This window comes from Myotis daubentonii, chromosome 1, assembly GCF_963259705.1.
Source record: "Myotis daubentonii chromosome 1, mMyoDau2.1, whole genome shotgun sequence".
Lineage (NCBI taxonomy): Eukaryota > Metazoa > Chordata > Mammalia > Chiroptera > Vespertilionidae > Myotis > Myotis daubentonii.
Genome location: NC_081840.1, coordinates 174,071,479 through 174,087,239, shown reverse-complemented (window position 1 = coordinate 174,087,239; position 15,761 = coordinate 174,071,479). Strand labels below are relative to the sequence as shown.

At 38.8% G+C, this 15,761-nt stretch overlaps 1 protein-coding gene across 7 annotated transcripts in view; it reads right to left on the bottom strand.

Moving 5' to 3' along the window:
* Positions 1-15,761, bottom strand: part of FAM13A (family with sequence similarity 13 member A) — a 282,952-nt gene that overhangs the window by 57,347 nt on the left and 209,844 nt on the right. For all 7 annotated transcript variants that reach the window (XM_059665523.1, XM_059665511.1, XM_059665518.1 and 4 more), the window contains 3 exons: positions 13,686-13,727; positions 10,089-10,268; positions 1,693-1,879 (listed from right to left, as the gene is read on the bottom strand). In XM_059665523.1, the coding sequence (XP_059521506.1) occupies positions 1,693-1,879; positions 10,089-10,268; positions 13,686-13,727 (409 nt within the window). The remainder of the gene's footprint in view (positions 1-1,692; positions 1,880-10,088; positions 10,269-13,685; positions 13,728-15,761) is intronic.

Below are 15,761 nucleotides of genomic sequence, written 5' to 3'. Positions count from 1 at the left end.
GTCTGGGTATGATATTCTCTTTCCTCCTAGTTGTAGAATTTCCACTCAGCCAGCCTTCCTGTGGTTCTGGATGATGTCTGTTCTGTCCTTTAGTTATATCTCTGAAGTGGTTGTTCGAGGCAGCAATCTCCGGCGTTAACCTATGCCGCCATCTTGGTTTCTCCCCAAATGTTTTTAAACAAAGACTGTGTCCATAGTTTTTATCAATCAAATACATATTCTAAGGAATAAGTGTATTTTTCCACTTTTATTAGCTGTTACAACCTAGGTAATTTAAGACACTATCCTCGGTGAAAAAAAGATTATTGATGGGTTCAGTTCAGTTCAGTGAAAAGGGATTCAAACAGAGAAGTACACTCTTTTCAAAGAAGCCAAGAGTCAGACTTTTAGTCACTGTAACTCTCTTCAGCAGATAAGCAAATCATGGGCCAAATAAAGAGCTAATGAAGTTAGTATGATTTTTAAAAAACTTTACTGTTCCCCCAAATATGAATTAAATCAATACTCAATAACATTTACTGGGTCATGAATGGTTCCAGGGCTTATACTTGTTATCTGAAGAACTGTGGCAGATGAGGTCTGAGGTAAATGTCTGCTCTCTGTTCATTCCAGCTGATCAGTTTATTTCTAGAAACAGAGTATCAAGACATTTTGGGGGAAAATAGAATAAACAAGCTTTCCCTGGATTTGCATTCATGTGTATTTTACTTAGGGCAAAATCTGGAATCTTCTGTAAGCATGTGCAGAAACTGACAATGAAAAAAATAGGTGGCCCGTCAGTGTTTCTAAATGTATGGACCCAGCATGGAGCTAACAACTGGGCAGAGATAAAGGAGAGCAAGAGGATTTACACACCGAACAGTGGGGATGTACGTTACCTGTTTTTATTAGGAACACCAGTTCATGCTATGCTATACACTCTATCTCCTCTTTATATCTTTTTGAAAATTTTTTTTAAATAAAGAGAATTAGAAGACAGACTTTTGGTTCTCACTTTCCAGAGAAACTGAATACACAAAAAAGGATGATATATATTCATTGCTAAACCATATAATGTTTTAGTTATTGACTGAAATCTCTTGTAACACCTTATATATCAAATTAATGATCCAAGGTTCAGGTCTGAGGAAACTGTGTGGGAGATTAATTTTTTTTTTTTTTTTGGGGGGGGGGGAAGTTTTCTGATTAATTTGGAATACTTGATAGAATATAGATTTGAAAATAAATTTCTGAACATGAAGAAAGTTGATCCTCTTTCCCTTTGTATTTTCCTTTCACCTGGCTTTAAGTTCATTCATTAAAACTTGTTTTTTACATATTCATATAGACAAGAACAAATAGAATATGGAAAACAAGGACAAATGCAAATTACTGACAATTCTGTCCCAAAAATAAAAGTTAAAAATGCTCAAAAGAATGACAAGTCAGATAAATTTGAATAATATGGAACTCAAGTTCGTTCTCTCTCTGGTTCCTTTGGCAGAATATAATCCTTCCCAGCCTTTTATATTTATAAAAATGAAATACAAGTGTGTATAGCAGGTAGCTCTAAGGTCTCTTTCAGAATTCATAATTTATAATTTTGTAAAACTCAAGATTGAAATCATTATTCATTTTTTACAAAGCAAGGAAAAGAGATGTGATATTTCCTAATTGGTCGCAAGTAAAAATCTTATAAAATTATTCACTTACCACAAGATAATCTTGATTTTCATTGAGATCAGAAAGTTTGGAAGTGGATTTCTGACGTTTAGGTTTGCTCCTTTCTCCAATATAGCCAGAAGTATTTTCATGTAAATTTTCCACTTCCTGAGCATTCAAAATACAATCATCAAGGTTGCTGAGCCCAGAAGGAATATTTTCTTTGTTGATGAGTCCCCTAGAATTGAAAGAAAATTATCTTAGTTGTATCTCAAAAGGTAAAAGGGGCATTTTAATGACACTGCCACTGCCTCACACAGGAGTCAGAAGAGTGCCTAGAAATTCCAGTTCGCGTATTTGATCAAAATCTGAGCAGAGTGCCACTCCTGAAACCTCTTGGTGCCAAATAAATCACATTAAAAGAGAAATTACTCCTAGAGGCAATTGGCAAGAGCTGTGTTTCTAGCAAATGAACAACTTTTGTATTTGTACCAAAAGTAATTTGTATTCAAACATGAAGATTAGTGTAAGCCAGGGGTCCTTAAACTACGGCCCGTGGGCCACATGCAAATACAAATATTGTATTTGTTCCCGTTTTGTTTTTTTACTTCAAAATAAGATATGTGCGGTGTGCATAGGAATTTGTTCATAGTTTTTTTTAAACTATAGTCTGGCCCTCCAACCGTCTTGAGGGACAGTGAACTGGCCCCCCGTTTAAAAAGTTTGAGGACCCCTGGTGTAAGCTAACAAAATAATTCTGCCCCCCTCCCGTATATATGTGTACACACACACACACACACCTTACACATTGATACAATGTATGAAAAAAATCTGAAAAGGAAATATGTGTTTCTCTAGAATGGGACATGATGATTTTCCCAAATGATAAAGACATTTTAGAGTAGTAAAAATGCATTAATATAGAAATCTGACCATGTTAGATAATCATGGTAGAAACAGCACAATAAAATCTATGGAATACAGATCACTTAAAAAAATGTATTTTTATTGTTGGAAGTATACAGATGTCCTCTCCCCCCTCCCCTTGACCTCCTCTAACCTGCTCCTGGCCCTCCCCAGGCCTTTACAGCACTATTGTCTGTATCTGTGGGCTATGCATAGGTGCGTATAAATTCTGTGGTTAATCTCTTCCCCCACCACCCTTCCCCCTGAGATTTGTCAGTCTGTTGCATGCTTCCATGTCTCTGGATCTATTTTGTTTGTCAGTTTATTTTGTTCATTAGCTTACACATATGAGTGAGATCCTGTGATACTTGTCTTTCTCTGGTTGGCTTATTTCCTTAGCATAATACTCCCTAGGTCCCCCCATACTGTCTCAAAGGGTAAGAGGTCCTTCTTTTTTTACAGCTGCATAGTATTCCATTATGTAAATGTACCACAGCTTTTTATGCACTCATCTACTGAGGAGCACTTTGGCTGGAGTACAAATCATTTTTAATTAAAATATAAATTTATTACTTCCCAGTGCAAGGAATTCCAGAATGTAAGCTTATAACTGGAGGTCCTTCATGACTTAGCTGTAGATGTATATACGAATGTCATAATTACAGAATTTAATTCATTTCATGTTCTTGAAATTGTTTTAAGAATTTCAAACATTCCCTTTTAAGAGGTTTTCACAAAATTAAATTACTTAGCAAAATGTTTGTCTTTTATCACATCACAAAACAAATTAAACCATCCATATAGCACCATGCCTTGGTAAGGTACAAATGAATGAGCTTTTACTCTTCTTCATGGTATGACCCTAAAAGTACCTCCCTAAACACCTAAAGCTACATCTTAAAATAAATGAGCTTTAAAAAAATAAAAATACATGGCCATATTTTACTATCAGTTCAATCATATCCCAAAATGAAAGATAATATTAAATATTTATTCTGCAATCTAAATTCATATCTGTCTTAGATGGGATATAATGGAACAAAATTATGAATTAATATAATCATAACATTTTCAAAGTTATACTATCTTTGGTGATTTTTATACTCCATATTTAATTTATTCTTATTTTATACTTTTCATGTAAAAATGTATAGCTTTAGCGAAATTATATAAAAGTTATGCGCAACATTTATAGGAAAAATCCTAATATAAAATACTTGAAGACATCAGGAAAAGCTGGTAATGAAAGGAGTTTCGAGACAGGAAAGGCAGTTTTAGGAAAGGGGGGTCCATGGAGAGGCGCCAGATTGTTGATAAGAACGTTACAAGAGAAGGGGAAGAAGAGGAGGGTACGATGGGCTTCAAAACTTTGGAACTGATACCTTGTAGGAATAAGGAGGACAGTGGACAATTAGGAAATAACGGGGGACATAAAATAAGGAAGGGGCCAATTAGGAAATGGGATGAACAAAGAGCTTCCAGCATTTATAAACCCGCAGACAAAGAGACTCAGAAGACTGGGTTTTCCCATTTTAGAGTGGGGGGGGCGGGCAGGTTTTCCCCATTTGGGGACCCCTCCCCATTAAAATCTTTTAGTCCACGAATTTTATTCTTCCAACGTCGTAGGACAAGTACCCACAATGAGAGTCCGAGCTCACCATTCGCGTATCAATAGGGACTAACATGCCAACACATACACTTATACTAACATTCTTCAAGGCTCCCCCCGCCCACGTACTGAGAGCAGTGCCCGCTATGGGTGGCTAGGTGAGTTTGTTCTGAAGTTCAAAACTGTTCATTGTACCAATATATTGTCTTCTTGTCATTCTTCTTCTTTTTTTAATCCTCACCTGAGGATATTTTTCCATTGATTTTTAGAAAGAGTGGAAGAGGGAAAGACAGAGAAATACCGATGTGAGAGAAACACACCCTTAACTGGAATTGAATCCAGGACCCTTAGGTGGGTCCACAGAGCCAAACCGGCTGGGGATCTTCTTGTCATTCTTAATGTTTTCCCTAAACTCCTGGGATAAACATCCAATTATAAATTTTTAATGGGGGTGGGGATGTTTTAAAACTGTTATCCACTAACTAAACTACATTCCCCAAATTCCTATGTTGAGACCCTAATCCCCACTGGGGCTGTATTTGGAGACAGGGTCCTTTAGGAGGTAATTAAGGTTACGTGAGGTCGCAAAGGTGGGGGCTTAATCAGAACAGGTGTCCTCAGAAGAAGGGGGAGAAGCGCCAGGACAGCACCCACATAGAGGAAAGTCTGTGTAAGGACACAGTGAGAAGGCCCGTCTGCAAGTCATGGAGAGAGGTCTCACCCAAAACCAACCCAGTCAGCACCTGATCTCGGACTTCCAGACTCTCAGAACTGTGAGAAAACCAATTTCTGTTGTCTAAGCCCCACAGCCCGGTAGCCCTAGCCGATTAATACAAAAGATGAAAATTATTTTTAGAAATTAAAAGACAAGGTTTATTTTATAAGCTTTTGAATAGTAAATGAATGGCTGGAAAAAATCCTATCCACATAAATACATGAAAATCTGATTGTGGTGCCCTAACCGGTTTGGCTCAGTGGATAAAGCCTCGGCCTGCGGACTGAAGGGTCCCAGGTTCAATTCCAGTCAAGGGCATGTACTTTGGTTGCAGGCACATCCCCAGTAGGAGGCAGCTTATGGATGTTTCTCTCTCATTGATGTTTCTAACGCTCTATCCCTCTCCCTTCTCTGTAAAATCAATAAAATATATATTTTAAAAAAATCTGATTGTGCAGTTGTGCTCATGTGGAAATCCTGCTCTCCTCCAGGGAGTCTTTGCTGTCGTGAGTCAGTGCCTCTCCCCACAGGACCTGTGTGAGTGTGAGGAGCACTGGTGCACAACTCCTTCCGGCCACATTGGGACAGGTTTCAATCAGACTTGACATCACTTACCTTTGACTTGAATTAGATCTCTGTGGTCTCTCACTTTTACTATCTAGATCTTATTTCTTGTTTTGTTTTTTGTTCAGAGTTTCCTCCTCACCCTCATGCACACATTTAATGTACTAGCAATACTGAGCATCTTACTCCCCTAATATAACATGATTTTTAATTTACAGTAGGAATTTAATATTTATATAATAAAAATTTTATAGTTCATTTGTGTTTTAGAAGATTAAAACCAATTTCTTTTAAGTAATGCTTTGCTTTCAAAAAATATTAATTATGAAATTTTCAAACATATAGAAAAATAAACTATTGCATTGAACTTCCATATACCCACCAGAAATATTCAACATTTCCATGCATCCAGCAGATGGTAAATTTGTAAACTGTACTCTTTCACATAATAAATATTTTGCTTAAGTTTTTATATTTATATTGTAGCAAATAGTAATATAAGCCTAATAATGTTTCTGTATAAATTTAGATGAATAAGAAATCATGTGCACTACAATGTAGTATTTATTATCTTGCTTATTTCAAAAATTTGCCATGATGACAGAACCTGGCTGGAGATCCTGGCTAGAACCTGGCTAGAGAACCTGGCTAGGCTGCTGATCAATTGAAAAAAAAAAAAAAAATTTGCCATGATGATTTTAGTACAGACTTTATTAACTCTTTTTTTTTTAAAAAATATATTTTATTGATTTTTTACAGAGAGGAAGGGAGAGAGATAGAGCGTTAGAAACATCGATCAGCTGCCTCCTGCACATCTCCTACTGGGGATATGCCCGCAACCCAGGTACATGCCCTTGACCGGAATCGAACCTGGGACCTTTCAGTCCGCAGGCCGACGCTCTATCCACTGAGCCAAACCGGTTTCGGCGACTTTATTGACTCTTTAATCTCATCTCAAAATATGGTCACCATTGGTTTCAAGATATTATTTTTTGTAAAAAATTTTTTTTGTGTGTGAGATTTTTTGGGTGTGTTCTGTTTCAAGGATTAAAAACATTAAAAAAAATTTTTTTAATTGATTTCAGAGAGGAAGGGAGAGGGCGAGAGAGATAGAAACATCAATGATGAGAGAGAATCATTGATCAGCTGCCTCCTGCATGTCTGCTACTGGGGATCAAGTCTGCAACCTGGGTATGTGCCCTGAGCAGGAATTAAACCGTGACCTCCTGGTTCAGAGGTTGACACTCAACCAGTGAGCCACACTGGCTGGGCAAGGGATTTAAAAAAATATATATGGTTGCAGCTCTAAATTCTTAGAGGCAAAATAATAGTCAATAAAATTTCTATTTTTCAAAACATTTTTAATCATTCCATAGGGCTAATAGTTTTGAATAGAATATAGAGTAAAATCTAGTTTAATCTTCCCTTATTTTTTAAGCAAAGCCTGATGAAAATATTAGATATATGAATCAATTACACATAAGCATCTATTGAGAAAAACATACTATCCTACAGAAGGGTAATATACAAATCGACGGAATGGTGGAACGACCAGTCGCTATGAAGCACACTGACCACAAGGGGGCAGATGCTCAATGCAGGAGCTGCCCCCTGGTGGTTAGTGCGCTCCCCCTGCGGGGGGCTCCAAACCAGGCTGACAGTTGGCGAATGCAGTGGCAGTGGCGGGAGCCTCTCCTGCCTCTGCGGCAGCGCTAAGGATGTCTGACTGATGGCTTAGGCCATCAGTTGGACCTCCCCCGAGGGCTCCCAGGCTGTGAGAGGGCGCAGGCTGGGCTGAGGGACACTCCCTCCTCAACTGCACGAATGTTGTGTACTAGGCCTCTAGTAAGCTATAATAATGACTCTCAACCTCCTCACAATTGATGCCATAGTGAATATATCTCGTGGGGACATGTGCGAGAACCTTCATGGGGAAAAGATCTAGGCATGAGAGGTAAGGGCCTTGCTTTCCAAAGATCTGGAGAGCTCAGAGAAGTGGTTCAGGATAGGCTGGGAGTTGAAGGACTATCAAGACATGAGAATGACCAGGGTCAGCTTAGGAGAGGGCCTCAAGACTAGGAGGATAGGAAGAGGGCTTCTGAGTGCCCAGACCACATACTAACTAAAAAAAAAAAAGAGTCAGGTGAAACTGTTTCTAAGTTACTCAGCTATATATAGTTTGCACCCAGGATTCTATCACTCAATTCACAGCTGTGGTTTGACCACGAGTGACTAGAATGAATGGTGAAAGGGATAACAGAGAAGGAAAATTAAGGGAAAGGCTAAAGTTTCATGGGTGTTTAGATGATTAGTTAGGCTCTCTCTACTATTCTCCATCTCCTTTAGCTCCCCAGATGTGGATAGTAAAATATAATCAAGATAACTCATAGAAATATCCTGGTCTTCGGAAACTATATGTAAAATCTGCAGGAGAGGTTACCATCCTATATAATACTAGAGGTCCGGTGCATGAAATTTGTGCACGGGGTGGGGGGGGGGGAGAGTGTCCCTCAGCCCGGCCTGCACCCTCTCACAATCCAGGACCCCTTGGGGGATATCCAACTGCCGGTTTAGGACATCCCTAAACCGGCAGTCGGACATCCCTCTCTCAATCTGGGACCACTGGCTTCTAACCGCTCTCCTGCCTGCCTACCTGATTGCCCCTAACTACTCTGCCTGCCTGCCTGATCACCCCTAACCGCCTCTGCCTCAGCCCCCACTGCTGTGGCTTTGTCTGGAGGAACGTCTGGAATGATGTCTGGAAGATCATTCATCTAATTAGCATTTTACACTTTAATTATTATAGAAAAGCCTAGTATGTAAATCAACCAAACAGCAGAACCACTGGTGGAATGACCAGTCACTATGATGCACACTGACCACCAAGGAGCAGACACTCAATGCAGGAGCTTCCCCCAGCCCGCAGGTCCCAGGCCAGCCAAGGAGGGTGCCAGTGGGCCCCACCCCCGCCCCCGATTGCCCCACCAGTTGCCCCACAGATAAGCCCTGATTGCTGGCCAAGCCTAGGGACCCTACCCGTGCAAGAATTTCATGCACTGGGCCTCTATTGTGCTTCATATTTCTCTCCTGTTTCTGACCTAACCCCCCTGTGTTTCTTCTGCCCGCTGCCAGGCACCCACTATCACCACTATCACCATGGGTTTCTGTTCTCTCTGCCCACCTCACTACCACTTCCAACCTCCGCTTGCTTTCCCTCGGTCCAAACAAGAGGGTGGGTGAAAAGCAGCATGCTGTGACACACTAAGGATATTTTAAAAATGAGAAGTGTTGCTGCAAACTATCTGGAAAAAAACAAGGCAGAGGATAAGAACAGTATTAAATGAATAACTCCTACTTGCTGTATAACACAACATAAGCAGTTCACAAACTGATCATATTCCTAAACACTTCCTATAGAGCTTAGTCGGTAGCTAACTTCAAATGCAAGTATCTCCAGTATCATAATTTTTCTATTCTCTAAAGGGAATATTACAGTACCCCCTCCTTTCCATAAGCTCGAATAAAGGCTTTTTTTAAAAAAGTGATTAGCTAAAATTTCTGTGGTATTATTTCACAATATATATAAATCAAACCATCATGCTTTATGCTTATATAGTCATGCATGTCAGTTATTACTCAATAAAAATGGAAAATAAGTGCTGCTTATGTCACCTGGAAAGTCAGTGGGTTACACCACTGACACTGTTTTATTCTCAAATTACAGTTGTTACTATAGCCTTTAAGTGATGTGCAGCATGGGATTTACTTATACTATTTATCTTCTGTGTCTTTCTTTAAGTAAAAAGACTTTTTTTTCTTTTATTAATGAATATTTTGATGGAACTTATGAGTCCAGGTAAGAAAGAATGATGGGAACTAGGGTTTAGTTTAGTCTTGGACATTTAATAATGGGTTCAAAACATAATTTTATGGAGCCCAAGTGCTATAGTAGATAAAAATATTAAACCTTTTGGGAAAAATATATCAATATAGTCAGTTATATGCAAATTTATTTTATTTGACAATTTAAATCATGATTATTCAATGATTGTTCATTGGTATTTATCAAACCTATTAATGGAGAATAAAGTTCCTTGTAATACTATTCTTGAAATTCATGATGTGGGAATGCCTTAAAATTAGTCATTATAATAATAAAACTTCAAGTATTTCCACTTTTGATTAGACTTATGCTCAACCTTATACTAAAACATAATCAACTGTCAGAGTATGAGAAAGATATTCTAGTATTTAATTAGGTCAACATAGTAGGAAAAATTGTTGGTTCATAAGGTAATCTAGCAGCCAACTGAACATCTAACAAGAAAACACCACATCTGGACAGGCAAATAGCAATTTACTCCTCCAATTCTTCAGAATCCCTTAAAATAAGATATTTGCGAGGAAACCATGAAATGTATTAGATAGAGGTGGCTTCCTACAACATATCAAACATGGAGACTACACTGAAATGTTTATTCAACCACCTCTAAATTCCCAAATGTTAGCTAAGTTTAGAGGGGTCAAAACAAAAACTTCTTAAAGTTTTAACGTAAATACTGAAATGGGAATGACTATGACACAGCGACTAATTCAGGTGTTTATTTTTAAAAGAACAGAAAACACAAACAAGAACCAGCAATGCCAACTCACATGTCTCTGCCGTGTCGAACCTCATCCTGCTCCTTGGACTGGCAGCGGCGCTGCCTGGCGGATGCGGTGGAAGGGGCTAGGGATGTTCCAGATTCTGAGTCCTCTGAGCTTTGGCCTCCAGAGCTACTAACATCAAAAAGATGCTGCTCCACAGCTGACCGGATAGTTCTTTCTAAGAGTCTGGTAAAAAAAAAGAAAGACAGGAAAGAAAAAAAGTAAGAATACAGAGTGATTCAAGCAATCAAGTTTATCAATAGTCACCTTTAAAAATATGTGTCCAGCCCAGCTGGTGTGGCATGTGGCTCAGTGGCTGAGTCTGGACCTATGAACCAGGAGGTTATGGTTTGATTCCCAGTCAGGGCACATGCCCGGGTTTCAGGCTCCATCCCTGGTGTGGGGCGTGCAGGAGGCAGCCGATCAATGATTCTCTCTCATCATTGATGTTTCTATCTCTCTCTCCTGATCCCTTCCTCTCTGAAATCAATAAAAACATATTTAAAAAAATATGTGCCCATAAATATGAAAATATTGGTATTCCAATGGAAGAGCTACTATAAGTTCATGAGCAACAACAGTGTTTGAGGCATTCATCCCATGAATATTTGCATTGTGAGTTAAAAACTAAACTGACCAAATTCCATCAATTTGATAACTGTGTCTCTCCTTTTTATAAGTCCAGGATTCCTGAAATGCTCACAGCAAGTCTAGCAACAGAGGCATTCAGGAAATAAGGGTCATTTAATATAAGACAGAATGAGGAAAGATTTTTTTTCCTCATAGAATAATAATGGACCTATTCTTACACAGGTGAGTTTCTTCCAGATTTCATACCAGTTTTGCAGAGGAGGAGAATATGATTTACAAAACAAAACTGGCACAAATAATTTTATGTCTATTTATTTATTTGAAATTCCTTTAAGATAAAATTATATAGGGAGCAATGCTATCAAAAAAAGAATATCTCACTGTGACAATTTTTTTTTTTTATTGCTTAAAGTATTACAAAGGGTATTACATATGTATCCATTTTATCCCCCCTCACTGTGACAATTATTACTCATAACAGAACAGCGAAATCTGTCTGAATCTCTAATCAATTATGATGTATATAATTGAAGCTGTATTCATACAAACACCCCCGTATAACTGAAGATCGAACAGATTTCTTTGGTTCAAGCTGAGAAAAATAGTGAAGCCCAGGGGCTGAAAAGAGCTCATGATAAGACAAGGTATCATTTTTAAAGCTACATAATCTTTGAATGTGTCTAAACTTTTCATCATCACACTAATTCTGAGTAAGCTGACATTAAAAATTCTAAACTTATGCTCCTCAAAACATGTTTTTCTTCACCTGAAAAAAGAATCACATCCAAACTCATCAAACTGTACACATTACACATGTGTAGTTTGGATACCAATGATATCTCAATAAAGCTGTTAAAATTTTTAAAAAGAACCATATATATATATATATATTGAATGTTCAGATTGAGACATACATTCATTCCAATGGATTTTGAAAACTTTACATTCATTCTAATAAAATGGATTTTAAGAATTTTAGATTTTCCCAAGTATCCTATATAATAAAGAGGTAATATGCAAATTGACCATCATACGCTTGCACAAGATGGCTGCCCCCATGTGGGCACAAGATGGCCTGCAGGGGAGGGCAGTTGGGGGTGACCAGGCCAGCAGGGGAGGGCAGTTGGGGGTGACCAGGCTGGCAGGGGAGTGGTTAGGGGGTGATCAGGCTGGCAGGCAGGTGAGCGGTTGGGAGTCCTAGATTGTGAGAAGGATGTCTGACTGCCTGTGGGATCGGGCCTAAACCGGCAGTCAGATTTCCCCCAAGGGGTCCCTGGATTGGAGAGGGTGCAGGATGGGCTGAGGGACTACCCCCCAGTGCACAGATTTCGTGCACCTGGCCTCTAGTAATTTTATAATAGTCTCATAGAAATTTATTTAATACTATTTGAAGACAATGAGCAAGTATAGTCTAACTTGGGCATCAGAATTTTTATATTTAGAACTCCACTTCCCAATGATTCAAGATTACCTAATAGCAGTACATAGGAATGTGAGTACATTAATATAGGGTGTCCCAGAAAAATGAATACACACACTTTGAATAATTATAAAGGTAGTGTTTATCAAAATACATTTCATTTTCAAAATTGAGTGATCAGCTGTTAAAGTGTAGATACAGTTTTTTGGGACACCCTGAATATACATATAGACCAACCCCACACCTTTCCAAACTATACAAGAGATACAAAAAAAAAAAGGTTATCAGGAAACAAAAACGCAAGAAAATGTCAATTTTAGGATAATTCTGGAATCTCTTAGATTTCACAAAGGTAAGAGAGGTTAATCCTGCTCTTTGATTTAACTGCTCTCTTACCTAACAAAAAAGAAAAAAAATCCAAATTCATCCTATTAAATCTAAATTCATACCAATTAATACTTCTAGTTCTTCTTTCTCCCTCCTTATCACATCACATCTTCCTCCACCTGATCCCTGCTGATGGAAGATGCTCCAAAAAGGCCCACCCATGTGCCAGCAAGGAAGAAAGAGGTGGGTGCAATGGAAAATCTTTGGGCAAGGGACTATTTACAAATATTTAGTGATTAACATATGCCAGGCATCTTTCTAGGTGTTAGGAATACAGCCACGAATATGACAGAATATATATATAGTCTATCTATCTATGAGGTAATACAGGTAATAAACAGATGATGAAATTTCAAATAGTGATGAGTCTTCTACAATAGAGGACAGGGTTGGAGAGTGACTATGGGTAGTCAGGGATGACTTCTTAAATAAGGTGACATTTGAACAAAGAGGTGAATGATAAGAAGTGCATGGCCAGGCTGAGGAACAGCCAGTGCAAGGGCTCCGAGGCAGCTATACGCTTGGCCCATTCCAGAAACAGAAGGTCATGTGCTTGAAGCATAATGAACAATGTAGCTGGACATGTAGGCAAGGGCAGATAACAGGAGTTTAGATTTCAGTTAAATGCAATTGGTAGCCTTAGGAGGAAAAAGACATGCAGTGGGAAAAATTAACAGGGCACTGCTGCTGTCCTGTGGAAAAGGACGTGTTTTCACTAATTTGCTTTATTTTCTATGTCCCTAGGAGGCTGAGCCCAGGGCTCGTTGGACATTACACACCTAACACTGTGCTTGGCATACTGCAGGCGTGCAATAAATGTAGGCTGACTAAAATTAACGAAGGAAGAAGTAAAGGCATGGTTAATATCTTAACCTTTACTGGCATCCTCTGTTGCAAGATACCTCTCAAAGCAAACTGATTGCTTTGCAAATATTGACTTGACGTTATTTAGACTGAAATAAATATAAATCTCATACGTTGTCATGGTAGAGCTGTCTCTAGGCACATATCCACACAGAAGCTCAAATAGGAACACTTGTTACTCAGTGCTCCTCTGTGTAGTTTTCAAAATCATTTGCTTGCTTATTGTATTAATCTTCCAATACTATCCAACATTAGAATTTCCTTTTTTCCTGTTTAATAAGAGGTAAGCGGGGGGGGGGGGGGGGGGCGAGTCGGGGAAGCACCCAATTCCAGTAACTTACTCTCCTGTTGTCGAAACGCTGCTGACTTGGGATACACGGGCACTGTGGAAAGAAGCAAAGAGAAAGTCAGGTTAGATGGAGGACCAGAGGCTGGGACGCAAACATCCGAAGGGGATCTCAGGCCTAACGTGTCAGCCAGGCCCTGAGTGACCCTCGCACGATGTTCACCATCCCTCGATGGATGCTGATTTTCACTTGTTTCTAAATTAGAGATGGCCCTGGGTATTTATTCCTGAAGTGTTCTGTTTGTTTTTTCCCCCCCTCTCTCCATTTTAAAGATGTCCATGATAAGAAATTTCACAAGTGACTTTGAAAACTCTCTCACCCTACTGCCATGGTCTTAGTCCATGGTATTTTTATCTACCCCCAGCCTTTCCACTACCAACTCTACCCATTCTCTGCTCTCCCCAGCCCAAATCTGTCCCTTCCTTGCTCATCTCTTCCAGACCTGAAGACAGAAGCATCTTTCTAAAACTGCTCTGGACATGCAGAGAGCAGCAGGCACCCTAGGGAACAGAGGACAAGGAACCAACATTGTTTTCCACAGCCTATTTCTAAACCATTTTTCTAAGCCACCTTTCCTTCCTAAATTCCTCTAGATAGATAATACATCAAGCTTTATAATGTTTCACCTGATTTACAGCTCTTTGGTTAAACATTTCTCAACTTTGTCTCCTTTCCTATTTTTTCTAAAGCCTGAAGTCCTTTAAAAATATTAAAAAGAGGTCAATGTAAAGTGGGATGGTGAAGTTATAGAACACTATTTGATTAGCACCCTTCCTCACTTCGCCCTCTTGCCTGCACTCTGTTCACATAACCACAGTGAGGGGTGAGGCTGGCATCTATTTTAACTGTATCAATATCAACACATTCACTTTCTGCCTTCTAGGGTTTAGTCAGCTTCTAAATCAATATTAGAAAGTATTGGGAAAAAAGATTAGAATAAATATTTAGTGCATGTCAAACTACAGTTTTGCCTAATAGATCTCTTCTCTCCCATTTTCTTCCTTCTTTGTAGAAGACACCAAAGAAAATAAAAGGTGTTAATGACCAATATTGGTGGTTGCCTTTCAAGCACTCCAAACACGCTAATTTCTACGGTATAATTTTCAACTTATGAACATGCTGTTTTGGAAACATCTTTTGAGATTTTCTTCCATGTACGTGTATATCTCATCTGCTGCAACTCAGAATCTAAATGCCTCAATGGACTTTATGATATTCCTCATTTTCTTTTATTAGACTCCCTACCACCACCACCACCACCACCATCACACCCAGCATAGAACTCATTATCTCAGAGGTGATCAGCAGACACCCACTCTAGCTGTAGAGAATTTCCTTTGGTTAAAGCTGCAGCTCTTTGCCATGGCCACAGTCCATAATCAAATCCCAGAAAATCCACCTAAAATAATCTATTGTGCACATGGGAAACTGATGAGAAGAATCTTACTTAATAAATAAATCAATGAACAAATACACAAATAAAAACATCCTAACACTTAATGAGTATTTACTGTTTCAGACACTGTGCTAAGTAGTTTTACAAAGATTTCTGCATTTTTTCTTTACAATAACCCTATGAGGTATGTTCTATTGTTTTCTTTTTTATATTTTCAGATGAAGAGGTTAGAAAGGTTAAGTAATTTGCCCACAGTCATGAGCTAAGAAGTAAATTATTTGGGATTTGAACCAAGAAAATTGTTAGCTCAGAGTCTGAGCTCTTAATCACTACACTAGATTTATATCACTCAATTACCAGGAGAGAAACTCACCAGAGTCGTCATTGCATACGGAGCCCTGCATTTAGGTATTTTACTTTGTTTTTCATCACAACCATTCCCCCTCTCTCTCACAAAGCCTGTTATTCACTGTGACTCCCAGGTTATATAACCAGCAACAAATCCTTTGCTGGTCTGTCCTTAAGTGAACAGACAGTTCCTGCTTTTGATGCTTTGTGGCTTATCCTCTGTAAATTCAACACTATACAATTAACTCCTGTACTCCATTTCTCAATGTAGTTATACAACCTTGGTTTTGGGAGCAGGGACCAATGTAAATAATGACTGGGGGTAG